The 12,229-nt window shown below is 50.0% G+C and overlaps 1 protein-coding gene across 4 annotated transcripts in view; it reads right to left on the reverse strand.

Annotated features, from left to right (window-relative positions):
• Positions 1–502: 502 nt before the first annotated feature.
• The window catches only part of ABI3 (ABI family member 3), a 41,197-nt gene continuing 29,470 nt past the window's right edge, over positions 503–12,229 (reverse strand). For 3 of the 4 annotated variants that reach the window (XM_084615571.1, XM_084615569.1, XM_084615568.1), the window contains 5 exons: positions 9,822–9,907; positions 7,787–7,882; positions 6,871–7,064; positions 5,357–5,497; positions 1,740–3,449 (listed from right to left, as the gene is read on the reverse strand). In XM_084615571.1, coding sequence (XP_084471697.1) covers positions 3,283–3,449; positions 5,357–5,497; positions 6,871–7,064; positions 7,787–7,882; positions 9,822–9,907 — 684 coding nt within the window. In that variant the 3' untranslated portion in view covers positions 1,740–3,282. Of the gene's footprint in view, positions 590–1,739; positions 3,450–5,356; positions 5,498–6,870; positions 7,065–7,786; positions 7,883–9,821; positions 9,908–12,229 lie in introns of those variants that run through there. The other variant, XM_084615570.1, reaches the window with a different exon arrangement.

A 12,229-nucleotide genomic window follows, 5' to 3' on the forward strand; every position in this document is an offset into this window, starting at 1 on the left:
TGGGCAACCGCAGTATTAACTACCCCGTGATTGCACTCGGCAGGGGCAGCCACAGCATTGACTGCCCATGATGGTGGCTTCTACCGGGATCAACTGCAGCCTGTCTACTCCAAAGCCAATAGCCCTGACCAAAACTCTGCGCAGTACAGAACTAACCAAAGCTGCCCCAGCTTCCCTTCCTCTTTGCAGTTTGTTTGTTTGTTCTTCCTCCCTCCAATCATGTGGAACGTAAAGCCATGGAATTTTTTAAAACAAATATCAGAACGTTATCTAGTAAATATCAACAGCAGGTACAAAACATTTGTCTGGAATTTGCTGAGCATGTTGTATTTTGATGTGGACATTTAAACGAACACCCCACCTGCCCCTAACGATCATAAATATATTAATATATATCTCTATATGCACATGCCCAGGCGACTACAGGTTTGTGACTTCACTTTCTCAGCTTTTCCCTGGGGCTGTTGAAAGCAGTGCGGGTGGCACTTGGAGAAGCCATTTGTGCAGTCTCTGGCTCTAGTCACTCATCTTTGATGGGCTGCTGCCCAGGACGCAGAAGAAGGAAGGTAGGCTGTGGGGAGCGGGTTCTCTGTAGGGGAGGAAGGGGGAGCAAGTGATGTTTCCTGGTGCCAGAAACCAGAGTACTAGCTTAGGAAGAGGTCCCATTAGCACTAGCCACTAGTCATGTGTCTTACTCCTGGCAAAGCCTGGTAATTATGTCGACTGACTTGCTGTGGTCCAGGAAAAGGGAGCAGGGCCTCTGATGAGATCTGTTCCTGGCTCACTGGGACTTTGGCATATTCATTAGATCCCTCAGTAAAATGGGTTTAATTAGCAGGTGCAGAGGCAAATACCCTCATGAAGGGAAGGGTGAGTGTTTTTTAGCACTGGGACCATTTGATGTAAACGTGGCAGTTAGGAGGTTTAATCCACTTCCATCAGCCACTGGCTTTTCCTGTGGAGTCTGACTCCTTGCAATGATGCTGTTCATTTAAAAGCTACCACACATCCACCCAGATGTTACCAGGGGCTGAGTCCTGTAAATACTTGACTTCAAAGGGGCTGGTCTCTGACTGGGGCCCCAAGGTGCTACAACTAGGCCAAAGGCAAACATTGCACAGGTGATGTAACTGTTGGTCATCTGTCAAGTTGGGGAGAGTTTTCTGTTGACTGCTCTTAGGCTAAGTAGACCCTGGAGCTTGTCCTTTTCCACACGTTTCCCTTCATCACTTACCTACCCGAGTTCCAGGACATACGTGTTAATTTCTCATTGTCGCTCATGAAGCAGGGGGCTAAACAGAACAGGCCAAGGGCAAAGTGACTGAGTAGGGCTAGGTCTATGGAGCGTGCCCATGGCAGAAAATAATACAGCCAGCTGTTTGGAAGATTCCTTCTCCCTTTTTTGCCATTCCCACACCCAGCTGGGAGGTGTATGATTAATTCCCCTCCCTCATCACCCAGCTGCTCTTGGAGGAGGCTTTAAATGGCCCAGAGATCATTATTTTTGTCTGCAGTTTAGCAACTGGCAACAAGGTGGAGAGCCAGCACCATAAACCACCCATGATCCACTCTCCCCGCTTTGGAAACCTCACCTTAAAACAAAAAAAAATACAAAAGGTATTGCAGGTACGTTAACCCCTCGTTTCCAGGTGTGTTGCTGGTACACTTCAGCTATATTTAAGCAGGGGCAAGCCTGCAGCTGACATTCCCACCCATCCACTACAGCCGGGGGAGACACAAGCTTTTAGAACTCTTTATTAAAAGTGGGTACCTTTTATCTAAGCAGTGAGGGAGCTGGGAGGCAGGAGCAACAGCACGCAGCAGAGGACCTGCTCACTAATGCTCTCAACAGCACCTGGCATTAGAGGGGACCAGGTTCAATGAGCCTCCCTTTCTACTTCTAATGTGCTGTGAGACATCAGCGAGGTGGGTCCCCCCAGCACATTCAGAGCATGGATTGCCCCCCAAAATTCCATGAGGCAAGGCCCAGGGTGGGGCTTAAAGGCAGAGCTGCCTTTCTTTCACTCTAAACCTCAAGGCAATCAGCTGCCATTTTTCAGTAAAGAATCAAGCGAGGCAAAGCAGAAGCTGCAGCTCTGCTGACATTTGCATTTTGGGGACAAGGCTCATAATACTCCAAGCAGCAACCTGATAGGGTACTACATGGCTCTGTATCCTTACACAGCCGGAAACAAGGGGGCTATTCCTGTGCACTTGAGCCTGGATCCACTGGCTCTGGTTTATACAACTTAGTCTCGTTGCCAAAGCTCATTGCAAAACATCCTCTTATCTTCCAACCACCTTCCCCAGTTGTTTTTCCATTTCTCGTGTCTCTGCCTGTCTAGGCTGCTGCCGGTCGCTCTGCCATCACGCTTTGTGCCAAAGGCACTCCATGCGCCCACATTAATCTCTAGCCCAGCCCTGTGAGGCAGGGAAGCACTGTGCCTGCTTTCCAAATTGAGAAACTAGACTTGCCCAAGGTCACCAGGTGACTGTCGGAACTGAGATTCAGTCTCTTGCCCATTACTGCTTCTGTGTTTGGGCACCACTATCCCAGTTGCTGGGGAAAAGGCTCTTCCCTAGACCCACGAGAGCCTGCTCAGCACCTTCTAAGCTACTGCAGGACTCATGAGCGGGGAAGCCTTGGAGCAGCCCCGAGCATTGGGAATCTCCGAGCACTCCACACGTCTACCTCGGACTCCCTTCCCAGCTAGTCAACAGCATTCTGCTGTTCAGCCGCATTCGTTCTGGTGAGGGGGAGGGACTGGCTGCAGGCTCCCTGGGGAACCCAGGAGAGGATCCTCTGATCATGGTGCACGTGCAGGGGGTGGAAATAAAAGAGCTGAGAAATAATCAAAGCCTCAAGCAAAGGGATTTCAGGTTAAAGGCTTCAAGCCTGGTCCCCAGGGGTAAGCAATGGAAAAACTCGCATTGAGCTCTGGGGGACTAAGATTTGACCTGAAAGTAGCAGCGTCAAAGCAGGGCACTTTCTTGGGCCTCCAAAGCTGCTCCTGATAAGTCTTGGATGCGGAGCGCTACCTTTCCCTGTCGCCGTCTGCCAGGGAGGTGGGTCTGTCTGTACCCCAGCGCAGGACGGGGAATAGGGAATCTATAATCTGATCAATCTGCATTGTAAATGGATAGTGATAAATTCTGTAGCCAGGGGCAGTGGAGGTGGCCTCCCTGGTTTGGCAGAGAGAATGGGCTCCATTAACCCTGAAGGGTGAAGGAGGAAAACGTCTGCTGGTCCTTAGTGGTTTCATCTCCTGCATCCACGCAGGGTCAGCAGCAGAAAGGTTCCACGTAGTTGCCTGGGAAGAACCCCTCTGCCTCGCTGGTCACGCCCTCGCACCAACCGTCCGAGTACTTCCGGGTCATGTAAATGACGGCTCCTTCTGGGAACGAGAGCTCGTTCTCCTTTTGCTGAGTGTAGGGGTAGAGGGTCACCACTGAAAGGGGAAGGAGGAGCTCAGAATGGGAAGGAAGGAAACAGAGCCAGGATCATTGTGAAAATACATGGGTGGGAGCTCTAAGCCTGCACCCAGTCAGAAAGCACTGCCCGGGCTGCAAGTCAGCCAAAAGGGTCTGGAGGAGAGAGTGAGAGGGTGGGAGCAGGTCGGTTTAAATCAGGACTTCCTCCGCAATGGGGTTTCCTGACCCGATGCTGATTTGGGGGGAAGCTGTGAAAGGAGAGAGACGCTCCACCTTGCAGTGGCAAAGACAGGCTCCAGAACTACAGATCATTAGCTCCGATGCAGCATTTTTCATGCGCAGAACCCCCTCACAGATAGGGAAACTCAAGTAGCGGAGGCTGTGGGGGAGGGGGTTTTCCCCAAGTCCACACACAGCAGGATAGTGGCAGAACTAGGAAGGTCACCTAAGTCCCAGCCCTACCTACAAGACTATGCTGCCCACTCTATCCATCAGGTGATGCTCCCTAATTGACCACAGCTCTTCATCTGCTTATGCTCAGAAGCACAGGGGAGGGCGGAGGAGTATTAGCCCTTTGATCCCTTTACAAGCGATGAGCTAGGTCGCAGGCTACAATGTAACATGCCACTAGGCTATCAGCGCCCAAGGAATCTAATCAATAAATGAGACCAGGTGGTCGGCTGGTGAGCTGTAGCCCCCCTCCCATTCAGATAGAATCATAGAATATCAGGGTTGGAAGGGACCTCAGGAGGTCATCTAGTCCAACCCCCTCCTCAAAGCAGGACCAATCCCCAATTAAATCATCCCAGCCAGGGCTTTGTCAAGCCTGACCTTAAAAACTTCTAAGGAAGGAGATTCTACCACCTCCCTAGGTAACGCATTCCAGTGTTTCACCACCCTCCTAGTGAAAAAGTTTTTCCTAGTATCCAACCTAAACCTCCCCCACTGCAACTTGAGACCATTACTCCTTGTCCTGTCCTTTTCTACCACTGAGAATAGTCTAGAACCATCCTCTCTGGAACCACCTCTCAGGTAGTTGAAAGCAGCTATCAAATCCCCCCTCATTCTTCTCTTCTGCAGGCTAAACAATCCCAGCTCCCTCAGCCTCTCCTCATAAGTCATGTGTTCCAGACCCCTAATCATTTTTGTTGCCCTTCGTTGGACTCTTTCCAATTTACCACATCCTTCTTGTAGTGTGGGGCCCAAAACTGGACAGAGTACTCCAGATGAGGCCTCACCAATGTCGAATAGAGGGGGACGATCACGTCCCTTGATCTGCTCGCTATGCCCCTCCTTATACATCCCAAAATGCCATTGGCCTTCTTGGCAACAAGGGCACACTGCTGACTCATATCCAGCTTCTCATCCACTGTCACCCCTAGGTCCTTTTCTGCAGAACTGCTGCCTAGCCATTCGGTCCCTAGTCTGTAGCTGTGCATTGGGTTCTTCCGTCCTAAGTGCAGGACACTACACTTATCCTTATTGAACCTCATCAGATTTCTTTTGGCCCAATCCTCCAATTTGTCTAGGTCCCTCTGTATCCTATCCCTGCCCTCCAGCGTATCTACCACTCCTCCCAGTTTAGTATCATCTGCAAATTTGCTGAGTGCGCAATCCGCACCATCCTCCAGATCATTTATGAAGATATTGAACAAAACCGGCCCCACGACCGACCCCTGGGGCACTCCACTTGACACCGGCTGCCAACTAGACATGGAGCCATTGATCACTACCCGTTGAGCCCGACAATCTAGCCAACTTTCTACCCACCTTATAGTGCATTCATCCAGCCCATACTTCTTTAACTTGCTGACAAGAATACTGTGGGAGACCGTGTCAAAAGCTTTGCTAAAGCCAAGATAGCTTGCCCCACCCCACTGCTGCAACCAAATGAAGCGGGGAGAGTGACGGGGGGACAAGATACCTTTCTCCAAGTAGCTGTCTGGCGCCCACGCAGGTTCCTCTGTACCCAGGGGGGGAGGAGGAGGAGGAGGAGGAGGGGCAAAATCTTCAAAGTCTGTCAAGCTTGGCAGGGGCGGAGGGGGGAGCTCCAGGAAGTCGGCATCTGCAGAAAAATCCCCAGAGAATCACGAGGGGGATGAAGTCCTAATCGCAAAACAGAGGTCAAGCGTTGCCAGCCGTGGTTGTTTTTATCCCAAGTGTCCTGGTACTCGGTGGCTGTCTGGAAGCCCCGCCACCTGGCATCATCTTAACCGGGACACACAGCTTTCATTTTTAAAAAATGGTGATTCGTGGCGGTGGAGAACAGCTTGACAGCAGGGCCGCTTCAGCCTCCAACGCCAGAAATCAGAAGGAACCCAAATGGGATTCTTTTTAAGCTTATCAATTTGTGGGAGCCTGATTCATGATTTAGAAAAAAGCATAACACGTGGGGCTGACCACTGTGCGACTGGAGCAAACAGATCAGTTAGGGAAGCCTCCTCCAGTGAATATCTGTTTTTCTGCCATAGAATAACTTCACTGGGAGTGCAACTGACCCCTATACAGAGAGCCAGCACATGGGCTAGGTGCTGCATAGGTCCCACTTAAGCCTCCTCTGTTAAGTGGTGAATGCACCTGATACAGCAATTTCACCCTGTAAGTGGAGATTTGCTGAGGTCCTAGGGGCAACAGCTGAGCCCAGAGATTTGGACAAAATTTTTGTTCAACAAGTAATGGTATTTTTTTTCCAAACCAAAAAACTTTGAGTTTGTTTTGTTTTTTTGTTTTTTGGGGGGGGGGGAGTGTTCAAATAAAATAAAACAAAACAAAAAAAGAATTTTCAGTCTTTCCACCCTTTTTGTTACTGAATACAATCAAATAAGTGATATCTAGGTTGATTTTATTCTATTTTCTCCCACTTCTTTTTTTTCTTCATTATTTTGCCACTCAACTTTTACAGAACTTCCTCAGCTGGGGGAAGGTTATTGCATGGCCAAAGGAAAAATGAAACTCAAACTCTGCCACTTTTATGTGGAAAAGCTGGGGCTATTTCGAAAAGTTACAGAGCGCAGTTTCGGGGGTTCATTTGCCACTTGTGCCATGCTGTCACTTTCAAAAACAGCCCCAACTTTGGAAAAGGTTACAGAGTCACAATGATGATAAAACCTAGAGCTCACTCATTTCATTGCACGCAGTGGCCAAAAGAGGTGGGCATGGGGAAACCGTTATGTTCTGACAATTCACAATTTTTCAGACACTTTTGTGGAAAAAAATTTAACCGAAAAACCAGCTTTGAAGCAAAATGGAAGCAACTTCCACATTTCATCTTTTTCCCCAAAAAATTGTTTTCTATCTTCTTTCAACCAGTTCTGCCTGTAACAACCCAGTGCTACGCTTGGGCACTGATGGTGCAAAGTTCCCAGCACGGCTCAGCATAGGGATACCACGCTAGTTGCTAGCTGATTGAGGATAAGCTGTGTCAAATACAAGCCCCACCTGGCATGGCGAATGGTGGCGGGACATCTGGGAGCGGCATCTCAAAACCAATGGGTGAAGGTTCGGGCATGTCTACAGGAGGCAGAGGGGGAGGAGGAGGCATTGTGTCTATGTCCAATGGAAGAGGCAGTGAGGGCGGCATAGGTTGTGCGATAGGCACCTTGGCATTGATGTTGCCAACTGCTCCACTGGAACTGTTGTGGGTATAAATGAGAGAGTGACAGAATCATATGTAACCATACTCAAGGAGTGAATGCCAGCAGTTGGCAAACTATGGCCCACGGGCCGCATCCAGCCCATCAGATGTTTTAATCTGGCCCTCAAGCTCCAGCTGGGGAGCAGGAGCTTACCCCGCTCCACGTTTGCCGTGTCTCCGTGTGGCTCCCAGAAGCAGCAGCAGCATGTCCCTGCTCTAGCGCCTATGTGTAGGGGCAGCTGGGGGCTCCGCATGCTGCCGCTGTCCCAAGCACCGCCCCCGCAGCTCCCATTGGCCGGGAACCACGGCCAATGGGAGCTGCGGAGGCGGCACCTGCCAATGGGGCAGTGTGCAGAGTCGCCTGGCCAGCGCCACACCTCCATGTATGAGCTGGAAGGGGGGATGTGCCACCGCTTCTGGGAGCTGTTTGAGGTAAGTGCTGCCTGGAGCCTGGACCCCTGACCTCCTCCTGCGCCCCAGGGGCTGATCCCCCTCCCACCCTCTGAACCCCTCGGTCCCAGCCCAGAGCACCCTCCTGCACCCCAAACCCCTCATCCCCAGCCCCACCCCACAGCCCACACCCCCAGCCAGAGCCCTTCCCCCCTCCCTCTCACCGCAACCCCCTGCCCCAGCCCGGAGCCCCCTCCTGCACCCTGAACTCCTCATTTCTGGCCCCACCCTAGAGCCCACACCCCCAGCCGGAGCCCTCACGCAAGCTACCTGAGGGATGTTAAAGATGATGTGGAGGACGCTGCTGACAGTTTGCCTTCCGGAACCACAGGCAGTTGAATGGGCTCTGGGATACGAGGGTTTTTCCTGCAGTCAGGACAGACACAGAATACACCATCAGATCCCCAGTGCATCTTGGGGAAGAAACTCATTCCCCTTTCTCCGCTGAATGCGAGACTTTTTTATTCTGAATTTGGCCTGAAAGTATCAATGCCAGAGCTGTGGTGATTCAGTGTTAGATTGTCATGATGGTATAAAGAGAATCAGTGTGAGGCAGTGGGCAGATTACTAGACTGGGACCCAGGAGACCTAGGTCCTATTCCCAGCTCTAGCACTGACCTGCTGGGTGACCTTGGGCAAGTCACTTCCCCCCTCTGTTTTCCCCTCGCACTTTTTGCCTGTCTAGTCTACTGGGGCAGGGACTGTGTCTCGCTATGTGCTTGTACAGCCCCAAGCACAAAGGGGTCCCGTGCTGCCCGTAACAGAAACAGTAATAGCAAATGGCCTTTTGCATAGAGCAGGGCTCCGCACAACCAGACAGCCAATGAAAAAAACAAACCGGCTTCCCAGAGATGAAAATCTTCACCTTAGATTAAAACTACTCCGTGCGCTTTCAGCCTGACAAATTGAGGCCCTTTGTTCGCCTTAGCCCAGGTCCCGCAAAGGCAGGGGCAAAACCACCTTTCCCCTCCCCTGGACTCCACCTGTGTGCCTCACCCTGACACCCACGCCCTGCGGACACCAGGAAACTGGATGATGACCGTTTTCTGCAACAAGCACCAACTTCATGGCATTGATAGGGCTCTGGAGGGCCCGAGAAGGGAGGTCAGTCTCCAGGCCCATTCAATATGCTGGGTCGCTTAAAGGCAGTGGGCTACATTCATGAAGAATCCTCGGTGCCGTGGGAACTTTCCCTGCAGAAACGTAGGTGCCGAGCAATGCTGGTCACTTACAGAGTATGGGGGCAGTTGGGCAGGGGTTTGTGAATCCCTGATTCTGGGATTTAGGTGCCTGAAGTGGCAGGTAGGTGCCTAAGACCTTTCGTGAATGTAGCCCAGCATGTCCCTTATCAACAGTTCTTCCCCCAAATGCTACAGCTGCACTAATGACACTACAGGGCACAGCTGGAGGAAGATTTTCCAATGTTTGGAAATACTGATTTGGCAAAAATCAGAATGTTGCTCTGGGGACCTTCTGCTGTTGTCTGCATTTCCAAGAGAAAATTATTGAAACCTTTTTGTTTTGATGCAGTTGAAACGTTTCATCTTGTATCTGATAATGTATGTTATAGTTACTCTGTAATCTCCTACACAAAACGTTTTGATAAGGTCTAAATGGAATTTTTCCCTAAATGAAATATTCTGGAATATCATCTCGCAAAAGAGTCCAAGGTTTCTACTTTATCATCCCAATGCAGAATGAAAGTAAATTTTGAAATCTCAGCATTTTCCCTGGAACACAAATACAAACAATACCACTTTCATTTTTGACCAGCTCTGCTGCAAGGCTTGTGGCTATGTCTGGACTAGTATTATTTTGGTCATGATCTAGTCAGGGCACATTTATAAACGGCCTACAAATGCTTACAAAGGGTTCATAAATTATTTGTGGATGCCATAAGCATGTTACTGACATGAGTAGAATCTGTTATAGATGGCATATGCAGACCAGTAGGTGTTACAGAGGGTGATAAGCCATGGCTAAAAGCAACCTCCTGACCTAATGGACCCTACAACAAACGATCAACCATTTAGTAACGCATCTATCAATTTTTAATTAACCCTTTCTAGACCATTTATAAATGGAACCTTACTGTGAAAAGCATGACCATTAATTGCATAAGGGGCAGTCTCAGGCAGATGTCAGACTTTCGGAAGCTAATCTGAAAGGTTTATTTTCCAGTGGGGAGGGGAGAAACTTGCCACCTCTTTATCAGGCTTGTGTCTCTTTTAGGACAGGATGGCGGGCGGAAAGTAGGGCAGTGGGACTGCCAGGCATCAAGTGCAAGAGAGTGATGCCATCTCACCCCAGGGTGCCCGTAGACTGTCCAGATGATGTCTTGGATCCTTTCCAAGTCAAGGTTCCCGTTCGTGACAACTGTGTGCTCTGGTCCTACAGCCAGGGAAGAAGAGAGAAAGAATCAGTGGCTGCCAAGAGAGAACAAACCCTGAGAAGCTTGTTTACAAAGACTCACCAATCCGGGGGGGTTTCCAACAGAGAGGTACAGCTGTGTGTGGCCAAGATCATTCTGATTCTTAAGCCTTGTTGAAACGAGGGCTATTTGCACTGGATACCAATGCAAACCCATAATGCAGACACACTGCACGGGCGCAAAACATGGAGATTTTTCCAGTGCAACTAGCCCAGGTAATTTACCAGTTGCAGTGGTACAACTGTGGCAGTGCAAAAAACCCTCCAGTGCTGCCAGGGCCCTGAGAGAGAAACAAATTAATTTGTGCCAGGACGCTTGCAACAGTCTCCACTTCTAGATTACACAGACAACAAGGCCTTGCTGATGTAAGATGGATCTGAATGAATTCTCCCCTGACAGCTAGCTGGGAGGGGGAAAGACTTCAGAAGCAAACTGTATTTACATGAACACACCCACTCTGCTTAGATATCCAGCAGATAAAGCGGTGTTGCTCAAAGTGATCAACTCTGGCTGGTGTTGGGATACAAATCACTTTAGTACTGAATGCAGGGGTAGTGAAATGCTGTTACCAATGTTGTTGTCATTACTGTATGAATAAAGGGGAGCAGAACTGTGCTTAACCTGTCCAAAATGAGGGGGTCCACCCTCAGCTGAAAGCACCTTGTTAAGCCAGGGGCTCGAATGCCAGCGCCCTGTGAAAGAAAGAGAGGTGGGGACAGGTGTCTCAGCCAGGAGGTGTGGCCTCTCTCTAAGGGTCCTCCGTCTGGTTTAACCTGTTCCTCTCCACTGTTCAATGACAGAGCTAAACAGGCTTCATTAGGAACCTCTTTGTTATGTTAAAGTGCTCAAATGAGAGCTGAAATCACCTGACATGGGGCAATGTTTCCGCCCAGCCTGCAAAGAGCTGAAAATTACTAAGAGACTGACCTGCAGTAGTCACAGCAGAAGAGGCAGGTGGCAGCAGAAGGTGGCTGACAGTCAATGAGTGGGCTAGTGAGGCAGTGAGCAGAATGAGCAGCTGGGGAGGCAACATGCAGCTGGTGAGGAACCACAGCTGGCGGGGCAGCCAGGCGGCAAGGAGCTGCATCTGGCAGGGTGGCCAGCCAGAGCAAGTGCAAGCAAGGTGCCTTCTTCCCCAGGTGGGAGGTGAACTCACACAGATGCATCTCTAAACCCTGGGCCCCCTCTGACCGGGACAACCACTGTGAGTGGGGTATGGTGAGGGAGCAGGGAGGGGCACAGAAAAGGAACTGTTGGTTGTAGAACTCAAGAACATGAGGCGGAAGCTCTGCCCCACACACTCTGGGGTGGGTGTCCTGCTCATAGTTTTCTGATTATGAATCCTGCTTGTGGCATTCTCCCTGATTAATGTCGGATGACTTCCCTCCTTTCATTAAACGTTTCTTTTCTACCCTCAGACTCTGTGCTTGCGAGTGGGGAAGTATTGCCTCCAAGAGGTGCCAAGAGTGGTGTATAATTTTCCCAGGTCACTGGGTGGGGGCTCAAGCCAGTTCTGTGTTGTATTGTTGAAAAGGAACCCCTAGCTATTGAACCTGGCCATGGTTGCTGCCAGCTCCACCTGGCAGCAGGGTTACACTAATAATAATAATGCTTTGTATTTCCTGTATCTTTCATCAGAGGAATATCGTCAGACGTCACCAATGTGGTGCTCTGCTCTGTCCAATGTTGATAACAGTCGGCTGAGTGGGTGTGTTCCCTTTATGTGCTGGCCTGGCTCTGCGCAGACAACTGGAACAGCAGACCCCAAGAGAAACCCCAATGACCACAGATGCCGATAAGTTACAAAGGCACCCATCCAGGTTTATTGCCAAACGAAACACAGTCTCTAGCTCCCCGGATCAGCTGTCTACAGTTCTGCTAGTACATATGTGCTCCCTGACAATGGACTGGCTCAGTCAGTGGCGGGATTTACCACTGCCCCCCAGGCCAGACAAAGACAACCCCTCAGAGGTCCATTTTTATACACAGATACAAACAAGTTACACCTCACTCCTGACGTATTGAGCTACGACCCCTCTACATGTCCAGGTGCCGCCTATTACCTTGTACATGTTGGTTCAAGCAAAACAACTCTATCCATCATATTATCCTTTTAACCCTGTCTTTAGGATGGGTCAGCATGTTCCTGTTAGCTGAGGGGGAATGTGCTTGTGCTGGAGTGTGCTGGTACCATCCTGGCACGTGTTTACACCACTTGTGCCCACTACCTTTTAGGTATGTGTGTTTTTGCAGCATCAGCCCTCTTCATGCCAGATTCTGTG

The sequence above is a fragment of the Lepidochelys olivacea genome, assembly GCF_965140295.1.
Source record: "Lepidochelys olivacea isolate rLepOli2 genome assembly, chromosome: 27".
Taxonomy (NCBI): domain Eukaryota; kingdom Metazoa; phylum Chordata; order Testudines; family Cheloniidae; genus Lepidochelys; species Lepidochelys olivacea.